Source organism: Antrostomus carolinensis, unplaced genomic scaffold (genome assembly GCF_000700745.2).
Source record: "Antrostomus carolinensis isolate BGI_N321 unplaced genomic scaffold, ASM70074v2 scaffold5595, whole genome shotgun sequence".
Lineage (NCBI taxonomy): Eukaryota > Metazoa > Chordata > Aves > Caprimulgiformes > Caprimulgidae > Antrostomus > Antrostomus carolinensis.
The window spans coordinates 21,800-34,073 of NW_010316987.1; the positions used below are offsets into that span (position 1 = coordinate 21,800).

Here is a 12,274-nt window from a genome sequence, read left to right on the forward strand (position 1 = left end):
ATTAGAGGAGCATCTTTCAGGGGTGATGTAGGTACAGCTGATCCCTTACAAAATAACTGTCTTGGCAGTTAGAATTTCCTTGGGAGTGCCAAGGAAAAGAGAAGGACTGTCAGGGCAGAAAGATCACTTATAATGAAACAGAAGCTGAAGATATGTTGTTTACATATCTTTATTTTTTTTAAAGCTAATCTGGGTTTTGAGTGGATGTCAATTGAGAGAGAACTATGTCATTCTCCTTATTGTCGTCTCATTCTCTCTCTATATTAATATATATAAAAATTATTTTTTTCTTCTCTCCCCTCCCCCCCTGACATCTTCCATGTAATTCAGTAGGAATACTGGAAGGCTTTAGCAGGACTATATTCACACATTTACTCAGTGACTAAACTAACTCTCTGTTGCCAGAGCCATATTTTATATTGCTGTTAAGGAGGGGGGGGAAAAACCCACACTTTAAATATTCAAAATGTTGTATTGAGTGCATGTTTTAGCTTACTATTTTTGCTGGGATTTTTTTTTAAGGTACGTTGAAATAAAGCAAGAAGAGTTCTTTAATACTGTATGCCTTCAGGCACTTGCATTTAACATATTGTGTGTTTTAGACTGATGTGCTCACTTGCCAAAGTGAATATGCATGTAATTTTTTTAATCTGAAAAGATACAAATCTTTACATGTTCTCTGTTGCCTGAACTGTTACACGTATCAACGTCACGTGCATCCGAGCATAAGCCAAGCCCTCTCATTTGCTTGTATGAATGGTTTTGTCCTTTCCAGTGGTAATTATCCTTGATGTTTTGGCCTGCTCAGAATTTAGAGGGAAAGTGCAATGCATTTACAGTCAAGAAATTGCAGTCTGGAAACATTAGCTGGCATGTGCAGATATTCTAGGCTTTTCAGTGGATTTGTGCTGCAGTTCATATTGCGAGGTAGCAACTGTAATAGCGCTTCCAAACCTTCGGTTTAATGTTTCTCAATGTTTCTCTTCGTTGCTTGCTCTGGTTTATGTAATAAATAGTGATCTGGGGGCTGGGGTGAGGAGAGAAGACAACAAACTGTTAAGTCCTGTATCAGTCATGGTACAGTGATCTATTCACTGGGCAATATCTTCTAGCTGTGTTTCATCAATTGTGTGAGAGGGGTGGTGGTAGTATTTTCTTGTCACAGCATGGAGCAGCTTATTTGTGAGGAAAAATTCAGGGCACAAGGACCTGCGTTGGAGAGCTTAAAAAACTGTTTAAGATATATATTTGGCCAAATTTCATAGACTTTTACTTTAATTCATAGTCTGCAAAATGACAAAGGGGTGGGGAGGAGAGTGCTCCATTTCTAGTCCTGTTGCATTGAAAACCTGGTAGTGATTTGTTTTCCATCTGTTTTACTTCCATACTTGATGATGTTCAATTAATACGTGTCTTTGCTTATGCTTGTTTGATTCATCGACTCCCCCATTAGGAATCTTAAATGTTTACATGGGATTAGCCTTTTAATTGTGGTGTTTGTACTTCTGAGTGTTGTCAATTGGAAAAAAATTGAGTTATGTGAGTACATGTGCTCTGTGAGGTTCATCCAGGTTCAGTGATTTCTTGACTTACACTATAGACATGGTATAGGCAACATGTATAATACAAAGATCTTCATTTTAAAAAAGCAGTTTTCAAGACCCTGGGACACTTTTGGAAATGTTCACCCTGTGACAGTCAAAAAAGACAAAATTTTTTGTGCATTTGAAAAGGAGTCTGAACGAGTCTCTGCAATCATCCCTTATGCTTGATAATTTAGTTCAGCATCTACATTGTAAGCTGTAGAATGATGCTGTGGCCCATCTTGGATACAAATGCCAACTGCCAAGAGAGAGGGAGCAGCAAGAGTGGGCTGCTCCACAGGGAAGGCAAGGCAGGGCTGGGTGGAAGGTGACAGGCAAGAAGTCACCTCACTGACAGGGCATTGTCCCATGGTACCCAAGCCAGGAATAAAGAGCAGGTCCTGTGAGAGTAGATAGGGTCAGCCACAGCCCAGTGGTGGCCAACAGTGGAGCTAGCAGAATTATAAATTGAAATACACTTTGAACAGGTGTAGCACCTAATCTCTAAGGGGAACTGGTAACACTGAGGCCAGGTGTGCTGCAGTAGTGCATTTGGTTAGCTTCCATACAGTGAAGATGGTGGTTCTAGCCATGGCTTTCTTTGGAGGCAATGTTAGTGTTTTCCTTAAAGGTCAAGCACGCCTAGTGGAAATGCCATTTTTTTTAAAAAAAAAACTGTATTTGGAATGACTAGTGGAAGGATAATGGTATCTAAAGTCAATACAAGCCAAGACATTAACTTAGAAATTATGAGCTAGGGACCTACTGCTAAAGCCATATTGTTTTATGGAGCATCACACTTGCAAAGTTCACCATAATTTTAATTTCAGCTGTAAAGATACGTGTTATTTATTAAAACTGAGTTTGTTGTGTTAATTGTAATGCATATTTCACAATAGTTTTCTAGACTTCCAATTTTTTATCTTAGGAAATATAGTTCATAAAAAATTGTTGAATAATATGGAATTTTCCTAGTATGATTGTTACTGTTACCCATTTTATTGTGAGTTTATTATGAATATAATATGTTAATGAAATAATATAAAGTATCTGAAAGCTTTGAAAAGCGAAGTGAAATTTAACTTATTTTTTAAACAGATGTTCAGAAATGCGTTGGTGAAAATGTTTGAAGCTAAAGATTTGGACTGTGTGTTCCTAGAAACAAACAGGAGTATGAAGAAACGGTATCACATGGTATACGAATGCATTCCTCTTCCAAAAGAAGTAGGAGATATGGCTCCAATCTACTTTAAGGTAGACAAAAATGCTTTTTCTTAGGTCATTCGAATGTATTTATCATAATTCATCTATTTCTAGAAAAATGTTTTTGATATTCAAGCACTATTTTTGGAAAGATAGATTCTTTGGTCCTACTTCTTGATCCATTCTTTGATCCTATTCCTTGATCTGAAAACAAGCCCTGTGAGGTAATTCTGTTTTTCAAGTAGTCAGAGGAAGAGCTGCGTGTCACTGTGCGGCTACCTCAAGTCAGGCTGCACTGACAAATACTGGAAGAAGATGAGAGAACTGTAGTTTCCTGAAGTGCTGTAAGGATCACAATATTTATTACAAAAGTCCTGTAGTATAAACCTGAAACCACGTTCGTTTGCCAAGGCAAGCATAAAATGAGAAAATAATGTCAATTGTTTTAAGAAATACCAATACATAATGTTTCATCCCCATGTTATTTCAGTAGGCACAAATCTTACATGTGTCTTAGGTCTCTGATGAATGTTAGACAACGTGATAGATATTTCTGCTGTAGCTTTTCTGGTCTCTTTCCACTGACCCTGTAAGGAAAGGTTCATTGAACCTTCTGCCTGAAACTGAGGTCTTTTGGCTTTCAGCAACTGGATCATGATTTGCCTTTTATAAGTAAATGATTTTATTTGTTCTTTGAAATATTATTTTTGTTTTCTGAAAACAAGTAATGTGATTGGTTTTTGATGAAGTGAAGAAGTCAGTATGATGAACAGCAATGCAGTAACTTCTACCACATTTGAAACTCTCCACCTGGTTGATTTCATTGCTGTGCTTCCAGTGCTGGGAAAACTTGTGTTTTGTCTGACTACTAAAGGAATAACAAAATACAAGATTTAATGCAATGTCATGTACATAGAACTTTCTTTCAGGAGTTCCCACCATTAAAATACACAGCAAATTAAATTTAAAAGATACCTATACTATACTATACTATACTATACTATACTATACTATACTATACTATACTATACCGTACCCACTTCCATACTATGGAGGACACAGACAGCTTTAAAGGTTTTTAAGTGCAATCGGCCTCCTAAGCTGGATTCTTCTTAGTGTTTAAAAAAGGAAAAAAAGAAAGATAAAAAAGACTTAATATACTGTAATGAATTCATAAGGGGTTTTGTGTGAGCTTAGTAGAAAGAGAATGTGACCTTTTGATTGAGACTTGTTAGAGATAATTTGTGTCAGGCAAAAGTTAAATTTAAAAAAAAAAAAAAAAAGAGGAATAGATTTTAGTGACTTCAAGAATATTAATTTTACAATGCTTTTATAAAGTATGTAAGTTCTGGAAAGCAGAAAGACTGCCAAAAATAAAGTTACTTTGTTGAGAAATAATTGGTACTTGTAATTCAATATACTTCACTGCATTGAAAAGTTAGTTCTTTGCTTGCTGTATGAAGGCCTATTTTCACATTTAGATAAAATTATTTTACAGAAAGCTATAATGGAGTCTGATGAAGAGTGGTCCGTGAACAAGAAGTTAATTGATCTTTCTTCAAAAGATGTTCGGAAATCTGTAAGTAATGAAATGTATTGAACACTGAATTTCTCAGCAAGTTCTTCTCATCTGTTTTCATTATTAACTGTTTCAAAGTGAGAAAAAAGGGAACACAATTAAATTAGTGGATCAGGAGATGGCATAGGCATGATGAGAATTAAGAGACTGACAGAGCTCCTAACTGACATTAAGGAAAAGATTCCCATTTATTTCAACAATAGGTGAACTGAGCTGCAAGCATTGATTGAGAACAAAGCTGGCACTTTGAGGACATGTACCAGCATAATTTTCTTGATTAACTTTAAGAATTAAAGTAGATCAAAGGTTTGCAAATTACTTTCCTGGAAAAAAAATATGATGTGTCTTTTTCATTGACCTAGAACAGCCTTTCGTGTTGCTAAGTTTATGAAGCGGTGCAAACAAGAAGGAATTCAATTAATCTACAGCGAGGACTTTAAACTTAGGGTGGATGTAAACAGACAACAAAATAGGTGTATTTTGGGTATCTTTTGCTCATTGGTGTTTCAGTACAGGGAAAGTCAATATCTGTCACAAATAAATGAAATATAATTATCTTGACACATCATAGGGCACCAGGACATTTGATTCCTTTAAGAATCTTCTTAGCCATACATTTTTGTGACTGTATTATATACCCATTTGAAGGTATACCAGTTTTCAGATTAAGTCACGACACTTCTTTAAATTAATAAAATGCACCTGAGTGTAAATCGTTACACAGTTGTGTTACACAGTTGTTAAAATCACAGTTGTGTGATTTTAACGTTATTTTACAGTAAAAGAAATGCCTGTAGCCTTCAGACAGTTATGAGAATATAGTTTAGAGACCAAGCTGAGGTTTGTGAAGTTGGAGAGTTGTATTAGGAGATGGTGGTGCCTAGAAGGAGGGTCGGACATGACTGAGACATCATGCAGTGGGCAGATTGTGTGCAGAAATTGGGACTATGATATCCAGAGGCAGAGCTGAAGCATCCAGGCCTTGCACAGCATCAGAACCTTCTGTGCTTCTCCCTCTGCTCCCTCCAGTGAGGGAGCTGGGGGTGGGCAATGGGCTGGGAGTGGACACAGCCAGGAGAATAATAACCAGAACACTGGTGTGTTATCAGCACTGGTTTAGTGACTAGTCCAAAACTCAGCACCATATGGGCTGCTGTGACAAAAATGAACTCCATACCAGCCAGACCTGATACATTGCTAGACACAAATAAGATAAAGCTGACATTTGCCTTAAGGTGTCACCCTCCAACCCATTTTTTCCTTTTTTAATGATTTATATTTTTTTAGTTCATTTAAAATGTGATATGTTTCTTGCCATGCTACATTGGCCCTCTATATTAAATTTTAATTATTTTTAGAGTGAATTTCCAAGCAATATATGGAATATGCCTTGTGAAAATTGCGCAGTTATTTGGACTGTAGCAGAGGAAATGCTTACAAATTTGAGGCTTTGTAAATCTTATCTGGACAGGACCATCCTCAGCAATTAAGAGAGTGGAAAATAACATGTTGCAGTGAAACAGCAGAAATTACTTGCAATACTGTAGCAATAAGTGAATCTACTTCTCACTCTGTCAGACTGAAGGGTCTTTCCTTATGGCAGGAAAACCAGCATCTCCTCTGTAGGCTGACTGAATTTAATTATCCGATTCGGCAAGTTAATGATAACTTCCAGTCATGTACTGGGGCTTTTGGGTAGTGTATTCTCCACAGAGGTGTCTCCCCTTTCCCCTGAGTGTCATCGTTTCCTCTGGGTAAATATTTCCTGTTGTCACACAACACCTTATCTTTAATAAATGCAACTTGCTGGTAGTTGTCTCTAAAATTTCTACTCAACCCATGTAATTCAGAGGTCAGGAAGGCATTTGCTCGGTGTGCATGCTGCTGCCTGGTCCCTCCACGTCTCTTACCTGGTGCTGCAATGGTGTCTTCTTGAGGTTCTGCCACCCAGACATTGTTTTTTCAGTTTTCAGTGTCTTTTTATCTAGATGTTGTGTATCGTTCTTTCCCCTTGCCTGTTCGTTTTGCTGTTTCTCTGACACAATTTTATACTACACACACTTGGTTTGACAGGTGGTTTAAAACAAAATGTGATACTATCAACTGTAAAACCACTTTCAAATTTATTAAGTTATGGTTAACTAAATGCCGACAGTCTGTTAAGCATCTAAAAATGTGGGTTTGTGTGTACAGGTTCCTAAAGGATTTCCATACTTTTCTGTGGACTTTGGCCTTCAAGGAGGATTTGCTCATGTGATTGAAGATGAACACAAGTTCCCTCATTACTTTGGAAAGGTATTGACATGTAAAAGATCAATTTACCAATTATACTCTATTTTGTAAAATTCAAGTAACTAAAACAGATGCTTCCAGAACAGACACTTTCATGTACCTTATCCCAGTTTATTAGCTGGCTTTTCTTGGTGAGTCATTGTAACATAACTTGTTGAATAAAGGAATAATTGATTTCTTCACTGACTGATACTCAGAATGTGATTCTATATCCATGTTTCTTTTGAATGAATAGGAACTCTAGATCTTTGACATACTGTCTAATAGACAGAAAGTACTTGCATCTCTTTAAGATGAAGGAGAAAAGAAAGGTTTTTCATGACCTTAGTGTTCTCATAGGTGCACTGGCTTCTGCTTGTATAAATTAGGGTGCAAACAGACCTAGACAACTCCTAGTATAATGCATGTGTGATTAAATTACTCCATGTAGTACAGAGAATATAGTATATACAAGAAGAGCTGCAATAAAATATTTTTCTTTATTATGTCACAGCAATCATTTATTGAAAGCATCAATATTGCAAAAACATTAAGAGTGATTAGGAAGAAACATAACTTATTTCAGTAAGAGTGAAGAGCAAAGTGGGCAGCTTTCTTTTTTCCTGAGCTTTTCTCTTTAGTCACAAATGTACTAATATATTAACAGTCTTGCAATGTTAGGGTAGTTATGCAGTGCATTACTATGCTGTACTTAATTCTGCTGAGGCAACTATCTAACAACTGCAGTTCTAATTTTGAATTTATATATTTTTCAGTTTTAGTAACTAGCACTTAAAGAAACCAATGACAAATCTAATAATTAAAAAAAATATATTTCTATAGAAATTATATGGTAAAATAGTGTTAAGTAATATGGTAATTTTACATCTATCATTATCTATCTTTGTTTTATTTGCAAAGGAAATAATTGGTGGCATGCTGGACTTGGAACCGCGGCTCTGGAGAAAAGGAATCAGACAGAATTTTGAGGATCAGAGGAAGAAGGTGTTGCAGTTTGCACAGTGGTGGAAACCATATGACTTTACCAAAAAGAAAGAATGAGTACATCCCTGCAGTCAAGGACTATATAAGCCATAAGTTAATATTAAAGGATATTTTATATGTTTGGAATAAACACTAGTGTATTGTGTATTGCTAATATATTTTAAGCCCAAGTATATTGTTTAATTGCTGATTACCTGTTTCTGGTTTAGACATTGTGTGGATCACATGAACCTGCAAGCCTGACAAACCACAAATGTACAGTGTTTTTAGTTTTTCATTTTTGAACTGAGCCAAAAAATAATATTAATGTGGCTACTGTAATTCTTCAAAATGTAGCTTCTGCTTTTGGAGTTTTAATAATCTTTGAGGCAACTCATTTTTTTTTTTTTAATGTTGTATTTAGCATAGAGCCAGTGCTTAGTTATCATGGTGACCTTTTGTAGAAAATGGTGTAAATTAATAAAAGAACATTTTGATTAATACAAATACATTGTTGCAGAAGGAAATTGTACAGAAAATAGTTTTCTGTTTTTGTGTCCTTGTGTTCTTTTAAGTTGAGGTCATTGCAGTAATACAAATGTTCAAATATGATGTGATTGATAAACCTGCTGCTGCCCCCCTGCAGAAGAATCAATGCCTATTTTCTGTACTTTCTTTCAATATGAAGTGATATTTTCAAGCTGACCTGTTGCACAAAGAATGATGAGACAGTAGCTGGTAGCAAAGGACAGCTTTAATGGTAACAGTTAGTTATCATGACAATTAAAAAAAAAAGAGAGGGAGAGAGAGGAGTGGTGAAGAACCTTGAGGAAAAAAGCTCTCCAATGGCTGGAGAAGAAGAAAATCTCAGAGATCTCCCCAGGTAACTCTTCTGCCCTAGGCATCCTCTCCAGTGTCGCAGGTGGTCCCCCATAGTACTTTTCTGATAATAACAATATAATTTTCATCAGGAAACTCCCTGCTGGTTGTTCCCGCTTGTGATGCTGTAGCACTGATTGGAGCACGCTCTGATCAGAGGCAAGAGTTGCATATTAATTGATTGTTAAGCTTTATTCATGGATGTCACTGGGAAATGCCTGTGTGCTATTTGAAGGATTACTGCCTACTGTAGTATTCACTAGGTTTTGGTTTTTCTCTTGTGTAAAAGTTACAAAATGGGGGTAGGAAAGGGTGAGGGGAGGAAAAGGGAAATTATTGCATCAATGTCAGTCACTTTCCATAGGAAACCTGACATAGCAGGCTCTGGCTTTGCAGGTGCAGAGATGGGAGAAGAGGGCAAGGATGAAAACATTGCCACAGCATCCTCCCGGTGGATAAGGGAAAGGGAATCTCCCCCCAAAGGATAGCTGGGAAGCGGCAGAGGTGCCTTGTCTTTTAAGGCCACTGAAAAGTCTTTATTCAGTGCTGTGCTGGAGATGCAGTTTTTCTAAATGATATCGCTTCTCCCAAAATTTGTGTTCCTCAAGGGAGGCGCTGTGTTTCACCAGGGATACCTAACTTGTATGTAGGAAAATCTTCCTCTCTGATTCATGGGCTGTCCATGTTTTTATTATTCTGGTTTCAGCAAAACTACTGATATTCTGACCAGAAAGAACTGTCAAATCATAGAATCATTACAGGTGGAAAAGCCTTCTAAGATCATCAAGTCCAACCATCAAAATATGGAGTAAGTATTCTGTATCTCAAACTAGCGATACAGAAAAATGTGACTTACCCCATTAGAACTAATATGAATGTGTAAATGGAATGGGAGACTGTGCTTACCACACGTACTGGGAATAGTATCTTCTTGTAACTAGTCAGACAGACGTGTATCTTCAGGTTAAGCTGTTCCTCTTCATAAGTAAATATTCATGAGGCCATGAGAGTGTACACAGCTTGTTAGGGCACTTATGTGGAAGGTGTGGTACTCTTAGACTTCAGTCCTTACCCTTATAAATATTAAAATATTTTAAATAAACCTCCTTATCCAGAAGAATAACTTATACCAAAATTCTTTCAGAACTTAGAGGTGAAAATGTAAATTCAGGTGTCTTTAGGGAGAACAGGGATCAGAAGCTGCATTTCTTACATTGCTATAATTGTGCTCCTACGTACTCCTTGATGTAACCAGGGAGGAAAAGGGACTTCTCTCTTCAAGTGGATCTGCGTGTGTGATTTAACAGGTATTGACTTGGAACATAGTCACGTCCTGCCCTGTCTGACAGGAAGATTCTTGTGCGTAATATGTCCTGCTGCTCCTCTGCTCAGTGCCTAGCATAAAATGCAGTGTTTCCCTGCTATCAAGTCAGCTTTTTCCAACTCATAGTACCCCCCTCCTTTGTGTTCCCTTGCTGTGCTGAAGGAATTGCATCCTCTCACCTGCATTCCAGGTCTTTCAGTGGTTTCAGGGAAGGCATGCTGTACCGCCACAGCACCATTGCTGCTGCTCAATCAGGAACTCAGACTCCAGAGCTTTTAATTCAATTATGTTTGCCACTAAGTTCTCTAGAGAGAACCAGGATGGATGCTATAGTCAAGCAGATCATCTGCCTCAGGCCTTGATACCTTGAAGATTCCCTAAACAAGCTCCTCTGAGATGTTCACTTTGCTTTTTCTCAGGCTGTACTGTTCAGCCTGGTATTCCCCAGGCCCATGTGGTTGCTGTGGAAAGCTGCCTGATGCATTGGACCGTTGTCTTCATATTAAGGACTCACATTTTGAGGTTGCTATTTTTGCTCAAATTGAAGGAAAGCAACAGGAATTTGTACCACAACATTAGCTACAAAACGAAGTGCCAAAGCTGCCATGATGTCATTATCCATAACCAGTGGTTGGTTGATGTCAAGGGGGTTGCCTGAAGTTGTCTATTAATGTAAACTGAGGTAATGTAAGATGAGGTTGGTGTAAACTGAGGTCAACTCAGCTAAAATGGAAAACAAGGCTTTCTACTAGTACTGGTGTTCTTCCAGATAGGTACTTCTCATGTATGTCCATATTCCACTTGATTTTCTCTTCTCCTTTTGTGTTTTCCTTTGGAATAAGACAGTGAGATGCTGCACTTAGTGCAGTTCTGGTGTAACAGTGGTGGGCTGTTGCTTTGTACTCGTTAAAAGACCTGAAAGAGAGCAATGTGGATTTATTTTTGTTTTACTAGAAAAATCAGTATAGTGACATTCAATCTTAGGTCTTTTTGGGCTCATTTTTTCCCAATTTGTTCGTGAATCCAAAGAATGAGTTATTCCCAGGATCCTAATCAAATGTGATTTAGTGGGATTTAAAATATTGAGTTCAACCACCTTGTTTTAAATTTCGTACAAGTTCTGACTGGAAAGTAACATGTAAAAATAAATAGTAACTCTCATGGCAAGAGATCACAAATTTCTTGCCATCTATGAAAGAAACAGCATTTTGATGGATCCCTTAAGGGTTGTCTTTAGTTGAAATTTCTTCAGCATTTCCTGTCTTCTGTGTCTGTATTTTTATCATTAAAGCATGTTTTCTCTTTCTAATTCCAACTAGACTGTTGGATGAAAATATGTGGAGACACAGGATGCTATACTCTTAGTTTAAGTGTAGCTGTTTGGAAACAAGATCCTTAATATCCCAGCTAAAAGTGCCATTTTTAGACCTTACAAATCAAGGCACCCTAATGCAGCAGGAAGGAACAGACTTTAGAAATCCAGGCTTGCTAACATCGTAACTCTCATGTGCATATTGATGTAGCTGTGTGGTAATGTTACTTTTCTAGATGTTTATGTTGTTAAGAGTGAGAAGGAAGAGTAGCATGCGAGAAAGTCATGCTGCTACACCCTTTACAGGGAAGCTAGTGTAAATTTTGCCCCAAGTTAAGAACCACTGGAAGTTGGTTCTAAGAGAACATTTAAGCTTTCCTCAGGTCCCAGATTTTAAAGCTAATAATACAATCCCAGGATTGTCCCTGGGAAGTCTTTGGAAAAGAGTTATCTGTCATTGTAGTTGATGAATGTGTAGTTTTAAACATTATATCCCACTTGATGATCAGTCTTGCACAGCTGCCCACCTGTCTCTGTTTATTTTGAGGCTCATGGTAAAGCATCTGTGAAGTACTAGAACTATGTTTTAAAAGGACTGCAGGGCAATTGCAGGGCATCTTTAACTACAAACCGAAAAAGATACATACATTTTTTGGAGGGCTCTAGGAGAAGAATGAATGTCAGGGTCTATTCAGACTTTTATATAGTTTGACTATCTGGTAATTATATAGGATCAGAAGATAAGGTGGCAAATCTCTAATTCCTGATCTGTTTTTCTCCCTTTGAAGACTGTAATTACATTTCAGCAGGTTTAGGATGTGCTAGATTCTCTGACTTGAAGTGAGTGACCTTTGCAAAGGAACATTTAGAATGGTTTGGGTTGGAAGGGACCTTAAAGATCATCTAGTTCCAACCCCCCTGCCATCAGCAGGGACACCTTGCATTAGACCAGTTTGCTCAAAATCTCATCCGGCCTGGCCTTGAACACTTCCAGGGAGGGGGCATCCACAACTTCCTTGGGCAACCTGTTCCAGTGTCTCACTGCCCTCACAGTGAAGAATTTCTTCCTAATATCTAATCTAAGCCTACTCTCTTTCAGCTTATACCCCTTTCCCCTAGTTTTGTCATTAACTGCCCTT

At 37.6% G+C, this 12,274-nt stretch overlaps 1 protein-coding gene across 1 annotated transcript in view; it reads left to right on the plus strand.

The window, feature by feature from the left end:
- Positions 1 to 8,135, plus strand: part of CWF19L2 (CWF19 like cell cycle control factor 2) — a gene marked incomplete at its 5' end in the record, with an annotated part of 26,883 nt that extends 18,748 nt beyond the window's left edge. The window contains 4 exons of the mRNA XM_010168417.1: positions 2,682 to 2,837; positions 4,285 to 4,365; positions 6,559 to 6,660; positions 7,558 to 8,135. Coding sequence (XP_010166719.1) covers positions 2,682 to 2,837; positions 4,285 to 4,365; positions 6,559 to 6,660; positions 7,558 to 7,698 — 480 coding nt within the window. The remainder of the gene's footprint in view (positions 1 to 2,681; positions 2,838 to 4,284; positions 4,366 to 6,558; positions 6,661 to 7,557) is intronic.
- Positions 8,136 to 12,274: the final 4,139 nt, after the last annotated feature.